Source organism: Desmodus rotundus, chromosome 5 (assembly GCF_022682495.2).
Source record: "Desmodus rotundus isolate HL8 chromosome 5, HLdesRot8A.1, whole genome shotgun sequence".
NCBI classification, from domain to species: Eukaryota; Metazoa; Chordata; class Mammalia; order Chiroptera; family Phyllostomidae; genus Desmodus; species Desmodus rotundus.
The window spans coordinates 37,637,632-37,659,517 of NC_071391.1; the positions used below are offsets into that span (position 1 = coordinate 37,637,632).

The 21,886-nt window shown below is 49.5% G+C and overlaps 1 protein-coding gene across 11 annotated transcripts in view; it reads right to left on the minus strand.

Moving 5' to 3' along the window:
• The window catches only part of MICAL2 (microtubule associated monooxygenase, calponin and LIM domain containing 2), a 214,867-nt gene that overhangs the window by 44,938 nt on the left and 148,043 nt on the right, over nucleotides 1-21,886 (minus strand). For 8 of the 11 annotated variants that reach the window (XM_045194029.3, XM_045194031.3, XM_045194033.3 and 5 more), the window contains 5 exons: nucleotides 20,606-20,789; nucleotides 18,865-19,049; nucleotides 13,973-14,047; nucleotides 9,297-9,451; nucleotides 6,869-8,168 (listed from right to left, as the gene is read on the minus strand). In XM_045194029.3, coding sequence (XP_045049964.2) covers nucleotides 6,869-8,168; nucleotides 9,297-9,451; nucleotides 13,973-14,047; nucleotides 18,865-19,049; nucleotides 20,606-20,789 — 1,899 coding nt within the window. The remainder of the gene's footprint in view (nucleotides 1-6,868; nucleotides 8,169-9,296; nucleotides 9,452-13,972; nucleotides 14,048-18,864; nucleotides 19,050-20,605; nucleotides 20,790-21,886) is intronic. The other 3 variants (XM_045194032.3, XM_045194040.3, XM_045194034.3) reach the window with 2 other exon arrangements.

A 21,886-nucleotide genomic window follows, 5' to 3' on the forward strand; every position in this document is an offset into this window, starting at 1 on the left:
AGATTCACAGAAATGGAGATCACATGGAGGGTTATCAGCAGGGAAGGGAAGGGGGGACAATGGGGGAAAAGGTTCAAGGAATAAGAAGCATAATTGGTAGGTACAAAATAGATGGGGGGGAGGTTAAGAATAGTATAGGAAATGGAGAAGCCAAAGAACTTATATGTAAAACCCATAAACACGAACTAAGGGCGGGGATTGCTGGTGGGAAGGAGGGAACAGGGTGGAGGGGGATAAAGGGGAAAAATGGGACAACTGTAATAGCATAATCACTAAAATATACTTTTAAAAAAACAAAAAACTACAAACCCTGAATGTAGATGGTTCAGCCCACTCACTCCTCCCTACATTAAAAGACGCTAACATAATTGCTGACAGTTCACGGTCACATCCCTAGGATGAACCCAGCCCTGTTTAAAGTGGTTGAGAAAACTCAAGGCTGACAAAACAATTTACTGCTGTAGCCAGCACCTTCAGACAGGCCCTGGCTACCCACCCTTTCTTAGAGTTTACTAAAAGGACTTACAATTGAGAATCCTTCCTGTGTGCCTTTGAGAATATATGTATCTGCTACCACTCAAGAGTGTCTTTCTCAAGAACCTGAAAGCCATTCCTTTGAAATTCAATCATCATCAGGAAGCATAGGGCCTCTGTCTCCCAGTCTCAGTGGCAGGCTAGAATCCTAGCTTCCATAATAACCAGCTAACAGAGGCAGCTGGCACAATCAGTTACAAAGTATACTTTGTAACTTTTTTCACTTCCCTCACTCTGCTGATCTCCTCACTGGTCCCCCTCCCTACTCCCTCATTCTCCCTGTAAAACGCCATGCCTGCTCTGCAAAAATCAAAGCTGAGTTCAGTTCATGCTAGATTCTCTTCCCTATTGCAATAGTATACTTCTAATTAAAATCTATCTTTACTACTTTAAATAGTATCTGGCTTTGTTTATCTTTGACAATACTCAACAGAAAGAATATGTAGGAGTGCTCGAAGCTGCGTTACTCACAATAAAACCAACTAAAAAGAGCCTAAGTACCCAGCAACATAATGCACAAATAAATTGTGACATATTCATGCAAGGAAAAGAGTGAATCACTGCTGCCTACAGCTGTACGGATAAATCACCCCCCACCACACACATAATGTTTAATGAAAGAAGTCACGCCCCAAAGAGTAGACACTTGTATTAGTTTTCCAGTGTTGTGGAAGCAGCAAACACAAATTTAGCAGCTTACAACAGCACCCATTTATCGTTGCGTGGTTGTGCAGGTCAGCTGGGTCACGTGTTCACCTCCCAATGCTGCAGTCAAGGGGTCTGCGGGGCCGGCTTCTCATCCGCAGCTCAGGGTTCTCTTCCTGCTCATTCAGGTTGCTGGCAGAATTCAGCTGCTATGGTTGCAGTATGTAGGGCCCTGCCTTCTTGCTGGCTGTCTTGAGGTTGATCTTAGCTCCTAGAGGCCTCCTGTTCCCAGGCCCCCTCACGATGTCACAGGTTAGTTCTCTGAGGCCAGCAGGGTCATGTCTTTCTCACACTTCGAATATCTGACTTCAGGAATGGTCCATTCCCTGCTAACGGCTCACCAGATGAGGTTAGGCCTACCTAGGATAACTTCCCTTTTGATTAACTCCAAGTCCGTTGGGGTGGAACTCAATTGCATTTGCGAAAGCCCATAACCTAATCATGGGGGTGGAATTCATCATGTCTACCTTCCCCCCATACTCAAGAGGACGGATTATACAGGGCAAGTACACCAGGGGTGGGAAGCAGGGGGGCCTCTTAGAATTTTGCCTGCCACAGTACTGAATGATTCAATTTTTGTAAAGTCCAGAAACTAGATATCTATGATGATAAAAGTCAGATGGTAAACGCTTTTGTTTGGTGGCACCTGTATTTGGGGAGCGGCGTGAGGCTTCTGAGGGATGGCAGTGCTCTCTGCCTCTGTCTCCAAAGTGGTTACAATGTGCACTTTGTAAAATCCACCATCTGTGTACTTAGTATGTGTGTACTTTATTGTATGTATAGTGCACTCATACTGCAATAAAAAAGGTTATGCAAAAACAAAAAGGAGAAGTTCTCAGGGTACCTTCTTTAATTATACGTAAGAATAATAATTAGCATTAAAATTGTATAAAATAGACACTGGTAAGCATTTGAAATAGGTATATATTCCTAAGTAATTTAAACACCTTGAGTTTATGTATAGTATTATAGAAAGTTGTGTTGCAAAAAAATAAGAAAAATTAAATTTCAGCTGGCTCTTACTCAAGGGATCATAAATTCAAGGTACTTCAATTGGAATGACTTTTGAAAGTTTCTCACTTTCTCTTTGAATGGTTTTTTCTCTGCATTGCATGGACGTGCACAAGTTAAAGGTGGAGAGAGCGGCGTCCGTGTGTCGGTGTGTTTGGTGGGCTGGTCAGGGGTAGGGGAATAAAAGGAAACTAATGGGGCTTAATATGATAGGGTAGGTAAAATCTTAACATTGTTACAATATTGACCTAAACTCCTTGGAGAGAAACACAGGTTTTCTACCAGATGGACCCAGACACTATTTCCACAGCGGGTCGGCCTTATCCCAGTTCCATTCTCTGCATTCCCATTCTGTCCAAGCCAAGGAAGTCACAGGATTTCCTAATGAATATAAACAAATGCGGCCAGCTGTCCAGAACCAAATCAGGAAAACACATGTACCTAACTTGCTGTAATGAGCATAAACAGAAGTCATAAATGTATGATGTAAATGAATTAAAGGCTAATCTTACCTATGAAATTGATACAAAATCTTAAAATATTAGGAAACAGAGCAGAAAAGTATATTGAAACAATAAAATATCGTGACCAAGTGGTGTTTATTTCAGCAATTCAAGGACAGTTCAATATCAGTAAATCTATTATATAATTCATATTCATCAAAATAAGAAAAAATTTATACAGTCATCTCAAAATGTGCTACAATGATATTTAATAAAATCCAACATCCATTTGTGATGAAAAATATAGTTGACCTTGTTAGGGGCGACCAGCATGGTCCTACACAGTGGAAATTCGGCATCTTTCTTACGTTGGCCCTCCAATGCTTGGATTCCCCTTCACCAGCTGACCCTGGAACAACCCAGGTGTGAACTGCTCGGGTCAGTTGAGAAAATCTGCATTAGTGAACCTGCAGAGCTCCGACCCATGTTGTTCCTGTGTTGTTCCTGTGTTGTTCAAGGGTCCGCTGTACTTTTGATAAGCTATGACTAGATGGCTCTTTCCTTAAAATGGCTAAATACATCTGGGCCAATCCAGGGGCCAGCATCGTGCGTAAATGAGAAACCATTATTGTCATTAATGAGACGCATTCTCGTTAAAGTTCGAATGTAGTAACGGAATGATTATCACTATTTTTGTTTAATATTGTTTCTGGATATTCTGGAAACCAAAGAAACTAAGGAAACAGCATAAATTAGAGACCCACAACTTCAAAACAAGAGGTGAAATTGTCACTACTTGCACATGTTATGATTGTATATTTTGGGGAGGACCTAGGAGAATTTGCTGGACAATTTTACAAGTGAAGAGAATTCAGTAAAGTGGATGGGTACAAAGTTACCGTATAGAAATCAATAACTCTCATGTATACAACCAACAGCAAGATAAAGTGAAAATATTTTATGTACAATAGCAATAAAAATTAAACAAATCTAATAATAAACTTAATGATAAATATGGAAAAACTATTTAATTTACAGTTTAGAATATTCCTGAGGGTCACAATGAAAGATAGGAACAAATAAAAAGTCAATTCATATCATAAGGTTGCAAATTCTTTCAAGTTAGTTTGTAAACTTAACTCAATCCCATAAAAGTACTCGTAGGATTTTTCTTTTGGGAACGTAGACAGGCTGAGGTTTAATTCGTATTGAATATCAAACAAGCAAGAAGAACCAGGACATTTTTAAAAAGAGATCAATAATGGAATAATCTTTCTATCTGATAGTATAATACACAAATTTTAAAATACATATAAATATAAAGTAAAATAATTAAAACAGTGTGGTACTGATACACAAAAGACAACTCAGTAGAATGTAATAAATGGTGTGGAAATCAATCCAAGTACTGGAGTTTGATATATGATAAAGATGTCATCTCACATAAGGGAGGAAAAAGATGAAATATTCACAAAATTATATAAAGATAACTGGGGAAATATCTGAAAAAATAAGGTTGGATCCATATCTCATATTTTATACTAGGAAAAATATAAATATTTAAATGTAAAAACTTAAAAACAAAAGACTAAAAAAACTATAAGAAAAGTCTTCTATAAACTTGGATGAAGGTCTTTCTGAACAACTATATAAAGCCCAGAAACCATAAAATGAGAAATTGCTTACAACTACTATATAAAAATAAAACTTTCATATGACAAAAACCACCATAAATAAAGTTAAACACTAACAAAACCCTGGAAGAAGTATTTGTAATTCACATCACACAAAAAAGGGCTAAATTTCCCTTTTAAAATAGTCCCTACATATCCTTAAGGAAAATACCAACAACCCAGCAGAAAAGCAGATAAACAACAGAAACAACAGTTCACAGAAAAGAAAATAAAAATGAAAATGCTTGCCCTGGTCTGTTAACTCAGTTGGTTAGAGCACCGTCCCGATAAATCCAAGATTGTAGGTTCGATCCCTGGTCAGGGCACATACAAGAATCAACCAATGAGTGCAAAAATAAGTGGAACAACAAACAGATGTTTTTCTCTCTCTCTCTCTCTCTCCTTCTCTCTGTCTCCCTTCCTCTCTCTTTAAAAATCAATAAACAAAATTAAAACAAAAGATGTTCAATCACCTATCATATTAGTAAAGATTTAAAAAAAAAAAGGTTGGGTGACAAGCTTTACGGAAACAGCACTCTCATGCTTTGCTGCTGGGAGTGCCCTGCACCCCTGTGATGGAGGACAGCTTGGCCATAGCTATCAGCACTCTCGATTCACACGTCCTTTGTTCCAGCATGTCCATTTCTGGGAATTTACCCTGCAGATAAATTCACACACATATGTCAAATGGCCTAAATTCTTAATGACTGTGTACTCTTTGCAGTAGCAAAGATTCGAAATGCCTTAAACTTCCCATCACAGGAGACCGGCTACTTGAACTACGGCACACACACAATGAATACCCTGTACCTATAAAACAATGCAGAAAGCTCTCTAGGCCCTAATACGGAATGATCTCCGAAATAAAATTAAAATAGAAAAAAGTGTGTGCAACATGCTAGCACGCTAGTAGTTGTGAAAAAGAAAAGTATAATATGTAAATTTGCTTGTGTATTCCCAAGTCCTGGCTGGAAGAAAGCCAGAGAACCTGGTGTTAGTACCTGGCATCAGGGATGGGGCCTGGGCGGCTTGGGGGTGAGGAAGGAAGACCGGACACTCTGTGCCTCTTGCCCGCTTTCATTTGGAACCATGTGAATGGATTATCTACCAAAACCTGCACAACACATTCAGGTTCATGCTGTGATATGTTGGCTGCAGTTACGTTTCATTCAGCCTGTTCATGCTTATCCTGAACGTGCCTGGAAATAAAATCTCTTGCTAATCTACGTAGCTTTTGGGCTAAGGCACCACGGGAGAGAAATAATTTTTTGCTTGAAAACCTACATTCTAAAATAAACGTTAAATAAGAAAACAAAACATCAAAAAATAAAGAAAAACAAAGTTGCTCAACAATAGGAAGAGCAGATTCACAGTTTGTTGAAAGCAATCAAACAGATACAACAACAGAAAAGAAATCATGTGAGTAGTTAACTAAACTGTCTCTAAGGAGACACCCCCACCCCGCCCCGAAACTTTGGCCAGGGGCTATGAGAGAATACAAGTTACTTTTTTGAGATATTGACATATTGTTGAATTATTCTGATCTTAATATATTAATTAATTGTATAATTACAAAATCATACAAGTTTTAAACACAAAAGCCTAACGTTCAATTGGTAGGCAAATATATACAAACATGTTTAAGCTAGTAATAAAAGAATACAAGTTTAAAAGTGGCACCATTAAGAATTTTTTTTTTTCATTTACAGCTTACATGTTATTTTGAGGCACCATTTTTTGGCTGGTAAAGTAGCAATATTTAAAGACTATGAAACTCAATGCAGAGTGTGGTGGAAAGGGTACTTCCCACTTTAATCGGCACCTTTCCCGTGTTTTAATGGAAACTTACAACATGCAGTTGTAAGAAATAACACAGAGAGATCCCACGTATCCTTCACCCACAGGGTTCTCTTTTAAAGAGCAATTTGTCAGTGCAAATTGAGAATCTTAAAAATATTCACATTTTCATCCAGAAATCCCATTTCTTGGAACCTATCCTAAAAAAATAATTCAAAGGAAAGGAAAAGCTATGCATAAAAATGTCCGCCCAAGACCATACATAAGTATATTCATATATATAATTTATATATACATACATATCTGTAAGTTTAACCATAAAAATCAGTTCATTAAATAACACAGCCACTAGACTATTCTATATCCATTAAATCACATTTATGTAAACTATGAGGTAATTGGCTTAATACCTATAATATGTTGATTTAAAAAGATGCAAAATTTAATGCATCTTTTACACATAAATTTATATATGAACAGTGAGTGGGAAAGTGGTGACATTATGGCTAGTTATCTCTTTCAAAACTTTCTATAACATAATTTCAAATTTGATTTTTTCACATTTTTCAAGTTCAGGTTTTTCTACTTTTGTCAGAATTTAATTTGAGAACAAAACAAAGTGAAAGACGCCTGTTTATGAATCCGGTAATGGGCACTACCTGCCCGGCATGGACGGTAGCCTCTGGGGAGGAAAGAGCCACTTACTTGCATTGTGCTCTCCAGACAGAGGACGGGTTCTCTGCCCCAGGTCACTGACAGGCAGCACCTGCTTCTCCAGGGTCTGGGCACTGTCCACCGGCAGCACCTTCCCCTTGGGGATGCTAAAGAGGTCACGGAGGTCCTTTCTTTGTCTGGAGTCTGGGAGGGGGCTCTCAAAGGGTTTGTCTTTGAGTCCAAGAGCTGAAAAGAGTGAGATTTTTCTCTTTGGACTCCTGGAAGCATCTGGGAAGGTCTCCTGCAGACTGACTTTCTCAAGGAGCATGGGGACATCTTCCATCTTGTTGCAGGGTGGGGACGCGAATGCAGGAACCATCTTGGAAGGCCGGTTGGGCAAACTGCGGGTGCGGAGGGCAGGGTGAGGAAGGCGGGGGGCGGAGGCCTGGGCAGCTCTGGTGGGCAGGGTGCCCAGGGAGAAGAAGGCTGAGGCCCTGCTCGCCATGTCTCTCCCAGGGGACTGCTGGTCCCAATCTTTATTGGAGCTGGTTTTCTGAAGGCTGAATGAGCGAGGGCAAGCTTGTGGCTGGCGGGTGGGCAAAGCTGTGGATTCTGGTTTGGTCCAGGGCTTCCTCCCACCTTCGGAGTTGGGGAGGAGGGGCCCCAGTGACCTCCGGATGGCATTGGCAATGAGCCTCAGTGGGGACTTGGGGGGAGCCACGTTTTGGTCCCCTGGAGTCCTTTCAGCTGGGGCCCCCTTCTTCTCCTGAGCCTCTGCCTGGGCTGGGGGGTCCTCTCTCCCCACCCTAGGGAGCGCCAAGGGGCGGACTGGTTTCAGCACACGGCCTCCTCTACCATTCTCAGCACTTTTCTGGGAAAGTTCCTGCCCACCTTCCAGGCGCAGGCTCTGGGGTCTGACGTCACTCCAATCCAGCAGCCTGGTCTTCTGTTCCTGAGTGAGGGCCAACTTCTTTAAGCCCAACTTCTTGCCCTCTGCCAGCTCTGGCCCACCCTCCTCTCCCCTCTGGGAATCAGCATTCCTTTCCCCTGAGTTCTCTCCAGCCCTGGGAGACAGCTCTGGGTCTGGCAAACACCTGTCCCTCTCTGCAATGGTGTATGGGCCTCTGTGGATGCTTCTGGGGTTCTGACAGCCATCGGAAGCCATCTCTGCGGGGCTGGGTGGCCTGGGGCCTGCAAGGCCATCTGCGCCAGGCCTCACCAGGCAGTACTCCGCCCGCTCGAGCACCTGGCCATGAGGCAGATACAGAGGGATTTCTTTGGGTGCTCCGTGGGTTCTGGCTCGCCTCAGGAAGATTGGGGTGGAAGGACTGAAAGGACCTCTTAAGACCTGCTGGGGGAAAAAATTGAAGGGATTTAGAAATTTCTGCCATTTATTTTATGAGGAAGGTACAGCTCAGTGTATCGCCCCCGCCCTCCCTCTCTCCAGGTCTCAGATACCCAAAGTCAAAACGAATTCTGCCTAGGATGATTTCAGAGGGCAGCTCTTCCTTCACATGGCTACCCTGGGACTTGCTGGGATCCTTCTAGAGCCCCTGTATCAGCATTGATCAAAGGCTTTTCTGGGTCTTGGATTAGGTGGGTAGGAAGCCAGAAGGTAAGACAAAGACATCGACAAGCTCCTGGGCCAGCGACGGTACCTCATTTCATCGTGAAGGGGCTGGCCTGGCCCCTTTGGGTGGTCAGACACACAGGCTTGGCTTGCCCAGCCATGATCCCTACCAGCAGGCACGTTCCATGCACAGGTATGTTCCTCCAGCTACCGAGAAACAAAGACTTGCTCCCTAGAGCCTCCTGGGCTGGAGCTGCGGTAGCAGGATGGCCGTAATGACCTCCCTGTGACTTTTCTACCCCTGACACGTGCTCCCACCACTGAGAAAGTAGCTGTTTCTAGCTTGCAGGAACTTGGCCCTTGGCGAAGGCAGACCACAGGTGCACTCTCGAAGGCGTGGCTGTGCCCTGCCAAGAGCTCTGGCCGACGGGCAGGTCAGGGGACAGGGGCTTCGCAGGAGCATGTGCTCTTCTGCCTCGGCCCTCTCCTTCCCAGAGCCCAGGTGGGCCCCAGAGGCCCGATAGACTCATGCTAAAGGAAAGAGTCCAACCTTGCATATCTCACACATGCCATTTTCTATGCAAGGGAAATGCTGCTTCCAAGATTCTCAGCTCCTCCCAAAGGTACCCTCAGGTCTGCACCAGCCCTCAGCACCCTCGGGGAAGGAGCAGGGTGAGCTTCTGGGAAAGGGACTTGGAAGGAGGCCCTGGCTTTGCACGTGGGGTGACCTAACAGTGCTAAGAAACTGGAGCGGGGGTGGGGTGGAGGGATGGGGAGAAAAGGCATACAACTGTAATTGAATAACAATAAAAATTAAAAAAAGAAAAAAAAAAGAAACTGGAGCGAAGTGCAGAAGTGGGAGGCAGCTCACTTTCCTAACACCTGTGTGGGGCCCTGCGGGGTGCCTACCTGGGGCAGGGAGGAACCGTCCAGAGCACCGCCTATGACGCTGCCCGAGGAGGATGCTGGGGAAGAAGAGGCGGAAGACAACGAGGACGGAGAAACAGAAGGGGAAGCTTCCTGTGGAGGTGACACTGTTCTTTTGTGGCTCACTGGCATCAAACCTACCAAGGAAAGAACACACGCTCTATTACAGAGTGGTTATTACCTCATTTCATCGTGAAGGGAGGAGGCTGGGAGCACCAACTCTATAGATGCAGCAGGAGGAAGAGTCAGAGATGGATTCAAGGCCCCGAGGCCCACGGCCTGAGACTTGCAGGGTCGGGAGCTGGGGTGGCAGCTCCTGTGGGTGAAAGGGGTCCCAGGAAGAAAAGTCTAGGAACCACTGTGCTTTGGTCTCGTGTGAGAACATTCCTGAGAGATGAAACAGGACGCCCCGCCCCAGGTGTTTCTTAGAAACGGGCATCTACCGCTAAAGCTCCCCACAAGCCATCGTGGCTGGAGGCTGCGGCCACGTTAAACCACTTAGTCAGTAAACCACCTGCAGCCTCTTCCCACACGATGCCGACGGCGATGCCGCACCGGTAGCTGTGGGCACAGACAGGACAGGCAGCCACTGCTTGTGAAACAGCTCTTCTTCCTCACGCATGAGCAGAGGGGCTCTCAGGTGAGAGGGTCAGTGTGGGGTTTTCAGAGAACACACGGGAGGGAGGTTATGGTGAGTGTCTAATCATTCGAAGCACATGGAGTGAGCCCGTGCCAAGCTTCCGTGGGTCAGGGAATGGACAAGGCGCAGTGGATGTGCTCAGAGCAACGTGAGAAAGGAGTGTGGACGAGGCCGAGAGGACGAGCCTGGTTCTGCACGGGGAGCTGAAATTGATTCGCTTAGTGACGGCAGAACTCGGACAGTGGTAGCCTAGAAGGTCAATCTCATTCTCCCTCTCACCTTCTCTCACGAGGGCACGTCCATGCACACAGACAACCCCTAGGAACCCTAAATCTAAAGTTGCAAGCATTTTGTTTCCATACTGAGCCATTTCAGGAACCTGCCCTCAAAGCGATTCAGAAGGCACCACGTTTCAGATTTGCCCGTCACTGTCTGACCCTGCAGCCAAGCCAGCTCTCCCACAAACCCTCCCAGCACCCCAGGCCACCCGGGGCCACGCTCTCTCACTGTCCACTCCTGCTGGACTCCATGCTACCCGTTCCCACGTTCCTCTGAGGTGCCCAGCCTTCAGATTTTAGCTCGCTTCCTAACTCAACACAATCCCCTGGCCTCAGTTTCCCCAACACTGTGGATAAGAGAGGGGTTCCTTCTCTGGGAGTCACCCGGGCCAGGCCAAAGCCACGCTCTGACCCAAGAAGCATTCCTTTCAGGCCCAGCTTCCAGGGCACTAGGCGGGGGGATCTCAGCATTCTGTCCTGCTTCGCTCACGCACACATGCGAGCCTGCCAGAGCAGGTATCGAGTCCTGGGCTCTGGAAAGACAGCCACCAGACACATGCAGGCAGGAAGTCCCCAGAAGGGAAGCCCTCCGGATGCTTCACGGGAAAAGGTAACTCTGGGGAACAGATCCGAGGTGACAGGAAGGAGCTGCTGGGGGAAAGACCGCTGGCTGCCCAGAGCTGATGAGGGGAAGTGGCTGGCCTGTTACCCAAACCCGGGTCTCAGCCCGTGGGCCCATCTCAGCCCACAGTGAGATGGTTCGAACCTAAAAAGGCAAAAGTTGTGAGCTGTTGCCTAGCTTCCTGTGCTCAGCTTGCCAAATTCCTGCCAAATTCCTTCTCCTCCTCTTCCTTGCCCCTCAGTCTCCTCTCTCTGCCACCTCCTGACTCAAGCCCTGAACTTGTCTCAAAGTCCCCTCAGCTCAACACACTGCCTTTTTGTTCTGCCAAGGAGCTTTCTGGGAACCATCTGGCACAGAGCCAGGGCCACCTTGGCAGCCAAGCCTAACAGGAAAGCCTTGGGGTGCACAAGGTCCTGACCTGGCAGCTGCTCCCTCTCTCCTCCTTTCTCTAGTCGCCACCTTCACCCCAGCTACTGGGGTCCCTTGCCACGCACATTCCTCATGCACTGTCTCCAGGAGAACACGGGGCAGGGAGAAGAGTTTGAAGAGATGGGATAACAAAACACCTGCCATTCAGGCCTCTGCTTGGGAGGCGGTTGCCACCTGGGAGAGGAAGGTGAGGCCAGAGCAGAGCAGAGCTGAGCTGAGCGGTGAGAGGGAATCTCACCTGCCCGAGGTGGCTGATGTCTTTGGGTTTCCTCAGAAAATGGTAAAGGGGAGCCTGGAACACCCCCCTCCTTTACATCCACACCAGCTTCCTGACACCGAGCAAGTTTCTTAACCCCCCACCCCAGTGTCCCCCCACCAGAAAACAAGAAGTCTACTGCTGCTTCAGGGGAGATTGAAGGAATAAAATGAGATAAAAAGAGATGCCCAGTGCAGGATACAAAAATGCTACCTGCTGGCTAAATAGTAATTCCATGCCCCCTCCCCTTCCCATGCACACATGTGGTGTCTAACAAATACACCGCTGAACTGCCAACCTGTTCCAGAGGGCGCTGCTCACCCACCCCAGCCGGGACTTCTCTAACCTGTGCGCCCACTAAGTCCCCATTCATCAGCTCCGATCCTCCTCTGCCAGCCCTTTCTTTTCGTTAAACCCTGGCATGGGCCAGCCAGGGCTGCCCTGCCCTGTGCAGGGGCCTCAGTCCTGGGTGCTGCTGGTCCTTCCGGTCCCTTTGTGCAAAGGGGGCTGATGAGCCTGGGTCACAGTCCCACAGCCCATCTGGATCAAGTGCCTGTCCTCTGGGCCATCCGGGTCCTAGAGGTCATTCCGATGAACATGGTCACCTGGAGGAGGGTGCCGAGGGCAACCACACAGAACCAGCCTTTTGGGGGCAGTAAATGAACAGAGGAGATGCTGCCCCATGTTTGGCTCCCTCTACGACAGGACTAGACTCGCCCATTGAGGTTTCCTCTTGCGAAATATGAAAATGACATTAAAAAAAAGATAGCTCTAGCGACTTTCAGTTCTTTCAAAAAAGACTGGGACTGCAGGGTGCAGCTTCCCAGAATTTGGAGCTCAGGCAATGGTCCAAATGCTCCCAAAGTCTTGGAGCGCCCTCTAGGGGCGGAAGCCTGCACAGGCCTGAACCCACGTGCTTCATTTGTTTCTGCAATCCAGCCTGCTTGTCCCCTGGTTTGTTCATTTATTTGCTCACTCTTCATTCCTACACTCGTTCATTTGTCCATTTATTCATTCAGTAAGGAAGGACTTGGTGCCTCCTTTGGGCCAGGCTCATGCTAGGCACTAGGCCCATAGAAATGGTTCGAACTCAAGGCCTGCCTTCAGACCTCCTTTTTCCAATACCTGGTACTCCTGGGATAATTAAAGACAGGCTGAGGTCTCCAGGCCCATCCCAGCAACCGTGCTGCTGGTTCCCAGTCCCCTTCTGCTTGTGCTCAGTACAGATGACTGGAAGCACTGGGATGGAATCTGCACCCAAAGGAACCCACCCAGCGAAGCAGAAGTCCCATGACTGGGGGAGGGGTCGTGGTGGGGCAGTAGAAGAGATGGCTTGTGGAAAAGGCCAGGTGCAGGTCTTCGGGGAAACAGTCATTGGCTCCTTCCCCTCACTCTTACTGCCTGGGGCTGTAAGCTGATCAAGAGTTATTTTAGGCTATCCCAGGTGAGGTGTCCTGCCCAGGTGTGCAGCCTGGATCCAGCCCCAGAGGCACCCATGTCCCCTCCTGACCCCAGGGAAAGAGGCTGCAGGTCTGGGGGTTGCTGGGAGAATGACTCACTGGCGCTGACTCAGAAGGAAGGAGTCAACTAAATTAGCACTCTGTTCCAATTTCAACGTTTCATTTTTAGAAAACTTTGTCTGACCCAAGGCTTTCCTGGGCTCATCCCTCCTAGAGGAAGGCCCAGCGAGGGTTGTAAGGGCAGGAAGAGGTGGGAGGCAGCCATGGACTTGGAATCGGAAGAATCCATACCCCTTTCTCGGGCTCAGCGAGGAAATCCCTGCTCTGTAATTGCAGTACTGGGAATATGGGCAGCCCTGGGATTGCTGGGCTGTGGTCACTGCGCCCCCTAGTGGGAGCCTGCTGCTTTGGCATCCACCTCAGGCCCTGGTCCTCACCCACCCTGCTCTTTCTTGGGATTCGAGGACCAACGCCTGCTCTGAAAAAAGGAGCAGGGCAGTGTGTATTTGCGCATTTGCACACACTTGCTTTCAAGCATCTGTGTGTGTGTGCGTGTGTGTGTGGCTTCCTTCATTGCTTTGCCCACAACTGCATGAAGTTAAGCTCCAGCTCGACTCCAGAGTACTGAATGAAACCATACAGTGACCCAGGGCCTCAGAGTCCTCATCAGTGTTTCAAAAAGCTTGGAGCTGATGCAATAAGGCCCCTTCCAAGTGGAACTGAGTTCTAAGCCTCTATGACTCTGGAGTGGGGCGCTGAGGGGGAAGGGAAGGTTCCAGATCCCTTGAGAAGTGCTTCCTCTAGTCAGCAGCAGAAATAGGGTCAACCTTGTATTCCTTTCCTTGCCCCTCACATCCCGGAGGCCAGGTCAGAGAGGCCATATAAGGAATGAGAACAGCTGCCCCTGAGAATGAATCAGAGAACTCTTGCCCACCCAGCGCCTACCCCCACCCCCAGAGAGCTCATGACTCACTTGACTGGAATTTTCTTCTCCAGCTCTGGTGTCTGCTAGGAGACGGAGACTGGAAGCTGCTGGCTCGTTGCAGAGCTGTAGTGGAAAAAAGAACAGGGCGGGGAAGATGGGGAGGGAGGAAGAGTCTGCTAAATGTGTAAGCAAAAGTAGGAAGTTTTCTCTCTGGTCCATTTGCCAAAAGTTAATTGGCTAATCATCGTGATTGACTGAGCACCTTCCTTCCCTCAGACTGCACCTTCCTGTCCCCACAACACACAATGCCAATTTCTCACTCATTCATTCATTCATCAAATATTTATTGAGACCCTGCTGTGGGACAGGTACTGCTACCTTGCAGAAAATGGCTCATATTATGAGCCATCATTCTAAACTGTCCATCATTATTTGCCTGCATGTATAAGCCTACACATGCGTGCCCACCTACACACACTTACTTGTTTTTAGCAGAGCTGAAGTCTTACATCAGTGCCCTGTATTTGCAATAGATAAAAACAGGGCTTCTCTCACTGAAATCTGGAAGCTGCAGAAAGCTCTAACCTCTTTCCCCCACCCCGCCCCCTACACCTCCCCAGAGCCCTGGAAACCCTCTGGGGTCCAGTAGTAACTGAACCTCTGCGCCATCCATTGCCCTGAACATCTCCTTGGCCTTGGTTCCAATGGGAACACGTATAGGAGGCTGTGGACTATGCACTGGAGGCCCTCCTGCCAGCTGGGCCTTGAGAATTAGCTGAGCAGAGTGAACATCACATGTGGAAGAAAGTTCCCATGCTGGGCCCTCAGATTTGGCCTCAGGCCCCAGGTCCCTGTGGTGGTTCCTTTACAGCCTTGAGAGAAAGAATGGGGGTGACTGATGCATGCGGGAATGCTCACACAGGTGCGGCCAGGAGGCATGGAAGGAGGCAAGGCCACAGGAGTGCTGTGGATGTGGGAGAATGAGTGTAGGGAAGGCCTGAGTGCAGGGCGCTCTGAATCCAAGGCCCAGCTGGCACAACACTGTCTTTCTCGGTACGAAGTCCTGATGCCACTCCCTGGCCAGTGCTCAGAGCTGGGTGTCACCTCTTCCTAGGCGGGCTGTGCAGCATGCGTGTCAACCACTGTCCGGGGGCTGCCTTTCCTCAGGACAAGACCCTTCAGCGCCTGACACCCTCCCTCCCTGACTCTACTCAGAGAGGCTTGGAGTCTGCTCTGACTGGTGGGTCCCTATCCCACAGGCCTACTCCATAATCACACCTGTGGGTTGAGGGTAGCCTGTGGGGACAGGTGCAGGGTGCAGGCTCCCCATTTCCCCACCACAGGGTGAACGGTCTGCCTACAGTTTTGGTCCACTTCCTCCCTCCAAGTGCAGGTCAGGGTTTCCCAGGCTGGGTGTTTGGCACAAGGAGCAAGCAGGTCTCGAGCACAGCTCTGTCCTGCTGAGCAAAGTTGACCTGTTCCTCAGCTAATAGAGAAATTATTCCAGAAACGTAGGACACTTTAAGCTCTTATTGCTTCTCCCTGGCCTTTTAACTTTGTAGCCTGGAACAAATTAGAAATGGCTACACTTCATGAGAGACTCTCCATCTCTGGTGCACATAGGGCGACACATACACATGTGCACCACAATAGGAGCAGCAGGGCGGGTAATGATCTGACCCGGGAGTTCTGAGCAGAGTAAAGCAGGGCCGTTCCCCCGCTACCCCCCTTTTTTTATTTTTTACTATTTATTTATCCATTCGCTCATTTATTTATTTAATTTCTTCATACCTATTTTAAGGGAGTGGTTTTGGAGATCTTAAAGGGTGTTGTGCCATATGGCGCTGATGTCATTTTGTTGTTACAAACTAGGAGTGCCCCCCATAGATCAAATTATTGCCAGAAAAATACCAAATTCTCTAAATCAGAGTAATTGGGGGGCCAACTGTCATCCTAACTCTAATTGGCTTATGTCCAAAAGCCCAGAGCCCTACAGCAACTCTTTTCGTGGCTCAGGTGTGCGTTTTTACCACTAGCTCGCGCAGCCAGGCCTCTGGGAAGCTACTCTTCTCTCTTCCGTGACTCACAAAGCTGGGATGCGGCCCTCCTGCCGGGAAGTCTCTGTGGCACCAACAGAAAGTACTGGTACTCGCCCCCACTCTAGACCCACTGAGTCTCAATTTCTCAAGGTGGGAGGATAGAAATATGGCTGTTAAAGAGGATTTTAAAGAATCAGTAAATTAGGTGTTTTAGGAGAGGCTTGCTGAGAGTTTCCTCTGGCCTCAATGACACAGGGCTGAAGTTCTGTTCCAACCCGTCACCTTGGGTGCGCTCTGTGCTGAAGAACTCTGAGGAGGTGATAGGTTCCTTGGTGAGCTGAGGTAGTCCCAAATTGTGGTAAATATACATAACATAAAAATGACCATTTTGGTCATTTTTAAGTGTGGAGTTCAGTGGCGTTGAGGACGTCTGTGTCCTGGTGCCACCGTCCCCACCCTCCATCTCCAGAACTCTTCCCTCGTCCCCAACTGAAACTCTGTTCCCATTGAACAACTCCCTGCTGACCCCTTCCCCAGGCCCCTGGCAAGCACTGTGCTACTTTCTGTCTCTACGAACCTGACTGTTCTCAGCACCTCATAGAAGTGGGAATCACACAACACTTGTCTTTTTGTGTCTGGCTTATTTCACTTAGAATAATGGCTTCAAGACTCATTCATGTTGTAGCGTGTGACAGAATTTCCTTCCTTTTTAAGGTGGAATAACATTTCATTGTGCCGATGTAGCGCAATTTGTTTACGCATTCACCTGTTGATGGACAGGTGGATCGTTCCCCCTTTGGCGACTGTGAAGGATGCTGCTGCTGTGAGCCCGGCGTGCCCGACAGGATTCTTTGTGGAGCAGTTTATCTTGCTCTTGTCCAGGATTCCCCTGGCTCTCCTCGGAACCATACAAACGGGTGAACAACTGTGATCCAGACAGCTCCCTAACACCCACAACCTGATACCAGCTGCACATTATCTGGTAAAAGGACGCACTCACCACAACCGGCAACACAAAGCACAGCACTTAGCCCGCTCCGGAGGTGTGGACCTTACAACGTGATTGGCTTTGGGGTGATCAAAACCCTGACAGACGAAAGACAAGACTGACGGGAGATTGTCTGAAGGTCATGCGGCCTGTCCCCTTCTCTGTCTGCTCTCTATTGTACTCTGGGATTGAGCTGGACTGCCAGAAACACAACGCCTTGGCCACACGGCCCTGTGCTCCCTGCCCGACCCCATTCCCCCGGGAGAACTGCTCCCGTGGAGGCCTGCTCTGTTGTCAGGCCCTCGCCTGCCCGGCGGGAATGGAACGGCCGCGGGAGGACTCTGGCTGCACAGTTTGCAGAGGACGCATCCAGTGCTTCTCTCACCATCATCTGTTGACGTGAGCTGGGGAATTTCTCCCAGCAGAGCGTTAGAAAAGTGGCGCCTGCTCTGAGACCTGCTGCTGCAAACCAACAGGGAACAAGGAGGATAAAATAGTCTATCTCTTGTTAGCACTGGCTGCCAGAAAATTCGGAATCAAAGGTATGGTTCCACTGGACCCACTGTTCAGGACTATGATATACCCTCTGAGGTCTGTTCCTTCTCAACTGGTTTACCAACCCTGATCTCGAGGCTTCACCTTTCATGTCCATAGACATACAATTTTGTCTTACGTCTTTCTTATATGTTGCCTAAAATCCCCTGGCAGCTGAAGGGAGAGGAGAAATAGGGGGAAGGAGTGGAAGGCAGGCAGGCTTCATATTTATTAGTGAGGAGGCTGGAGTCCGGGGAGGCAGAGGGGCCAACGAGGCCAGCAGTGCCCAGACAGAGGCAGGCTGCGCCCAGCGGGGCACAGCACAGCACTCGCTTCACTACGTGTGCTAAGCCTTTTCTGGGCAGCTCCACAAACGGTACTTAGCAAATATGTCCTTTAAAAAAAAGAGGCTCACAGAGGGTGGTAAATTCAGAGTTTCCAGGATTCCAGCCTCAGCCCTGGGCTTCCTGGTGCGCCACTTTCATGGTTCCTGTGAAACTACCCGCCCCCTCTCCACCGTCCCCCACCGCTGAGACATTTCTAGGATCAGGTGGAGATTCTACTCTCTGCCACCAGAGGGCAGTACAGGACAAGTTGAGCTCCCAGGCCAGCATGGGAAAGCCGTGGGGCCTGCTGGTGGCAAGTTTCTATTAGTCTGTTCTTTCCACCCAGAGGACTCACGTTGTTGCTGTTGACTGAATCAAAACACTCATTCAAGCCACCTTTCTGAAAACAAGCTGGGTTTCTAAGGACAAGTACTTCTTAGGGTGCAGAGGCACCCAGCATTGGGCCACACTGCTTACTTGCAGGCAGCCCTCAGGAAAGCAGCCAGTCCATTTGCTCACCTGTGCACATCACTTACCTCACAGGGTCATCCGAGGATGGCCCAAGTGCGGGAAACCCCTGCCCATTCCAGACACTCAGTGAAACTGCATTTATTGTTATATAGGTCGTTTTCCTGCATCCCACAGCCCCAAGCACTGGTACTGGCCCTGTGCTGCCCCCAGGTAGCCCCGGGGAAGCTGCCTTACCTGGGGTTGTATGTGTATGTGCTCCCACAGCAGCTGAGCCCACCCCCCTTCCCTGGTGGAATGCCGGAAGGGCCCCTCGGGAGATACAGAGGAGGCAGGAAGGAGACTACTCCAGGCAAGAGGGTCCTGGGGCCACCTCATGTCTGCCTGCCTGGGACACACAAGGGCAGCCAGGTCCCTCGCCACCTTCCTAGTTGAGATTCCAAAGCTTCCCATGAAGAAGGAGGTGGGCCTGAGTTAGCCCCACTTGCACCCCAGCCCCCTAAAGTCCCGGCCCCACTGCCTTTGGGCCCGTGGGTCACATCTCCTGTCACCGGGGCCTCCTGTGCGGGAGGGCTCTCTGCTCACCATGCAGAGCTCTGGGCTCCTCAGGGCTCTGGGCCGAGAACATCCTGGTCTGGGCCTCCCTCAGGGAGCTGTGGCGACTGAGGGGCTGCGTTAGGGGGGCGGGTTCCGGCCACGGGGGTCTTTCCTCCCAGGGCTCTGCAGCCGAGGCCTCGCTGCTGCCGCCACAGTCCACCTCTTCGTCCGAGCTGGAAGGAGGGGAGAGAGCAGGTGATGGAAGAGCCCTGCCGTTCATCCCCCAAGGCCACAATGGGCTCTGCCCACCACCACCTCCAGCAGGCCCCAGGGTTCAAGGGTGAGGGTGGGGATGGTTACCCAGCACCTGCCTCAGGCTTTGTTGTGGGCTGAACTGTGTCCCCCCAGATTCACATTAAGTCCTAACCCCTAGTACCTCGGAAAGTGGCTGCATTTAGAGATAAAGTCTTTAAAAAAGTAATTAAGTTACAATGAGGTCATTAGGGTGGGTCTTAATTAATATGACTGGTGTCCCTACAAGGCAAGGACATTAGGACACAGCTGGCCAGAGCAGGAAAATGTGAAGGTAGCCATCTACACACAAAGTAAGGAGAGGAGCCTGGAGCAGGTCCTTCCCTCACAGCTGCAGAAGGAGCCAACCCTACCGACGCCGTGGCCTCAGACTTCCAGCCTCCAGAACTGAGAGCAGAAATCTCTGTGGTGTAAGCCGCCTAGTCTGTGGTACTTGATGGCAGCCCGAGCAACGAGTACAGGTGTGGGTCAGAGCAGGAGAAAGCAGCCCGCAAAGTGCGGTGAAGTGTTGGTCCCAACCCTTCAGACATTTAAGAACTGCTTGGGAGTGGAAGGGGGAGTGGGAGTGTGTAACCTGGGTCTGAAAGGACTGGCAGGAATTCCCGTGGCAGACCGGTGGGAACGGGTGTCCTCAGCGGGGGGGGGGGGGGGGGGGGGGGGGGGGGGGGGGATAGCCCAAGCACGGCCCGAGGGTGAGAAAGTGACATTTTAGTAAATATATATATATCTCTCTCATATATTTCCTCCCTCTCTGTCTCCATATATATACATATACACACACGTATACACATATATATGTGTGTATATGTATGTATTCTTGGTCTGTGTTTATGTATATGAGGTCCGTCCTTGTATATTTGCTATCTCCATATATATGTAACATATATACACATATGCGTGTGTGTGTACATGTATATACGTCAGTATGCTTCTTTTTATTAGGTCGCTGCCCCCCGTCCATCTGTGGGCTTTAGTGGGCTGCCCATCCAGCAGGCTGCCCGAGCCTGCCAGTCAGTCATCCCAGTCCTGTTCACCAGTTAGCCCTGGAGGCGGGCACATGACATGGTGGCCCCTTTGCCGGGCGTGGGCTGAGGGAGGCCCACACAAAGAGACGGCCTCTCCGTGGGCTGCTGCACTCCCCTGTGCAGAGAAGCAACAAGGAGAGCAGCTCCCTGAGGCTCTGGCTCCAGCCTTGCCTGAAGCGGGTACCACCCTTGCACTTCCCCATCAGACGAACCAATGTATCTGCCTTTGTTTGTTACTTAAGCTAGTTTGAGTCATTCTACAGTTTGCATATTAATTCTTTGATCTTACGCACTCTGTGGAACAGGTACTGCGATTGCCCCCATGTTACAGATGAGAAAATGGAGGAACAGAGAGGTTGTACTACAGGCAAGCAGAGAAAAGACCAGCTTCTGAATATAGACCCACCCTTCCCAGGCCATTCTGCCCCCGTCCTGCAGCGGCCTGAGCATACCTGCTGTCGTCGCTGGTCACCAGGACACACACGGCCAGCACATCCTGCCCAACCACGTCCTCCCCGGGGCTGATCCTCACGGAGGTCCACTCGGCCGGCGGGGGAGGGGTGGCTTTGCATTCCAAATCACCAGGCTCTGGCTCCCGGATGCTCTTGGGCTTCTTGGGGGAGGTTGGCTCATCTGCTGAGAGGAGAAGAGGGTCTAGGGAGATGGCGGGCATGAAGAGCCCCGAAGGCACCTGCTCCTCCGGCAGAGGCTTGGGGGCTGCTGACGGGCTGGAATCTGTCCTTGGCTCCGCACTCCCTCCCCATAACAGAGTTGTGTTTTGCCCTGTGACCTTGCCGTCTGTCGCACCACAGAGCTGGGAGGTGCCTCCCTGCCCAGTGGACATGAGGCTTGACCAGGAGGCTTGTTTTGACCAGTGGAGATCAGTGGATGCAACGTGACTGGCGGCTTTCAGGGGCCTTGCTGTTTGGCTTGCCCACCCGCGCTCCTGCTAGTTGGCCATAAGAAGAGCTTGTTCCAAATGGCCACTCACACCTCGGTCCCTGGAGCACCTGGATTGCAGGCACATGGAGCAGGTCTGGAGCCAACCTGTGGCCTGAAGCCCAGGCCTCCCTTAGACCTGCAGCCTGAAGTAGAGCCACCCACACAATCTGCAGACCCATGGGCAGAAAAAAAAAAAGATGCTACAAGCCACTGAGATTTGGGGGCTTTTACACAATTACTATGGCAGAGACCTGACTCTGTACCTGGCTTGTATCTGAGTACATGTACGTATGCTTGCGAGCTGCATCTACAAACACTTATACAGTCAACAGGCGCTACCGCTCCAGGCCCGTGCTAGAGACTTGGGGGTGAATCAGCCATGGTCTCTGCCTTCAAGGATCTTTCTGTTTCACAGGGGAGATAAGGCACATTCACAAATGTCTAAGTTAGAAGGTAGACCACCTAACGGTGAAGCCGAGACAAGGTGGAAGGAGACAGCGATCTGACTGCCATGCAGGAAACGCTTGGTGTTGAAGGCACCATGCTAACGAGGCTTGAGGAGGAGCAGGATTTGAACACACAGGGCAGAGAGAGGTAGTGTTCCAGGGGTGGTCTCCTGGGAGCAAAAGCAACGTGGGGAGGCACTGCCATCTGCATGGAAACAGAAAATAAGTCTGCAGGGCTGGAGGGCAGGATATAAAGGGAACCGGTGGGAAATGTCAGCGTCAGCATCAACCCAAAGGGCCTTGAGGGGCGAGGCGGAGGGTGCACTGCCTGCAGGAGCAAGCACT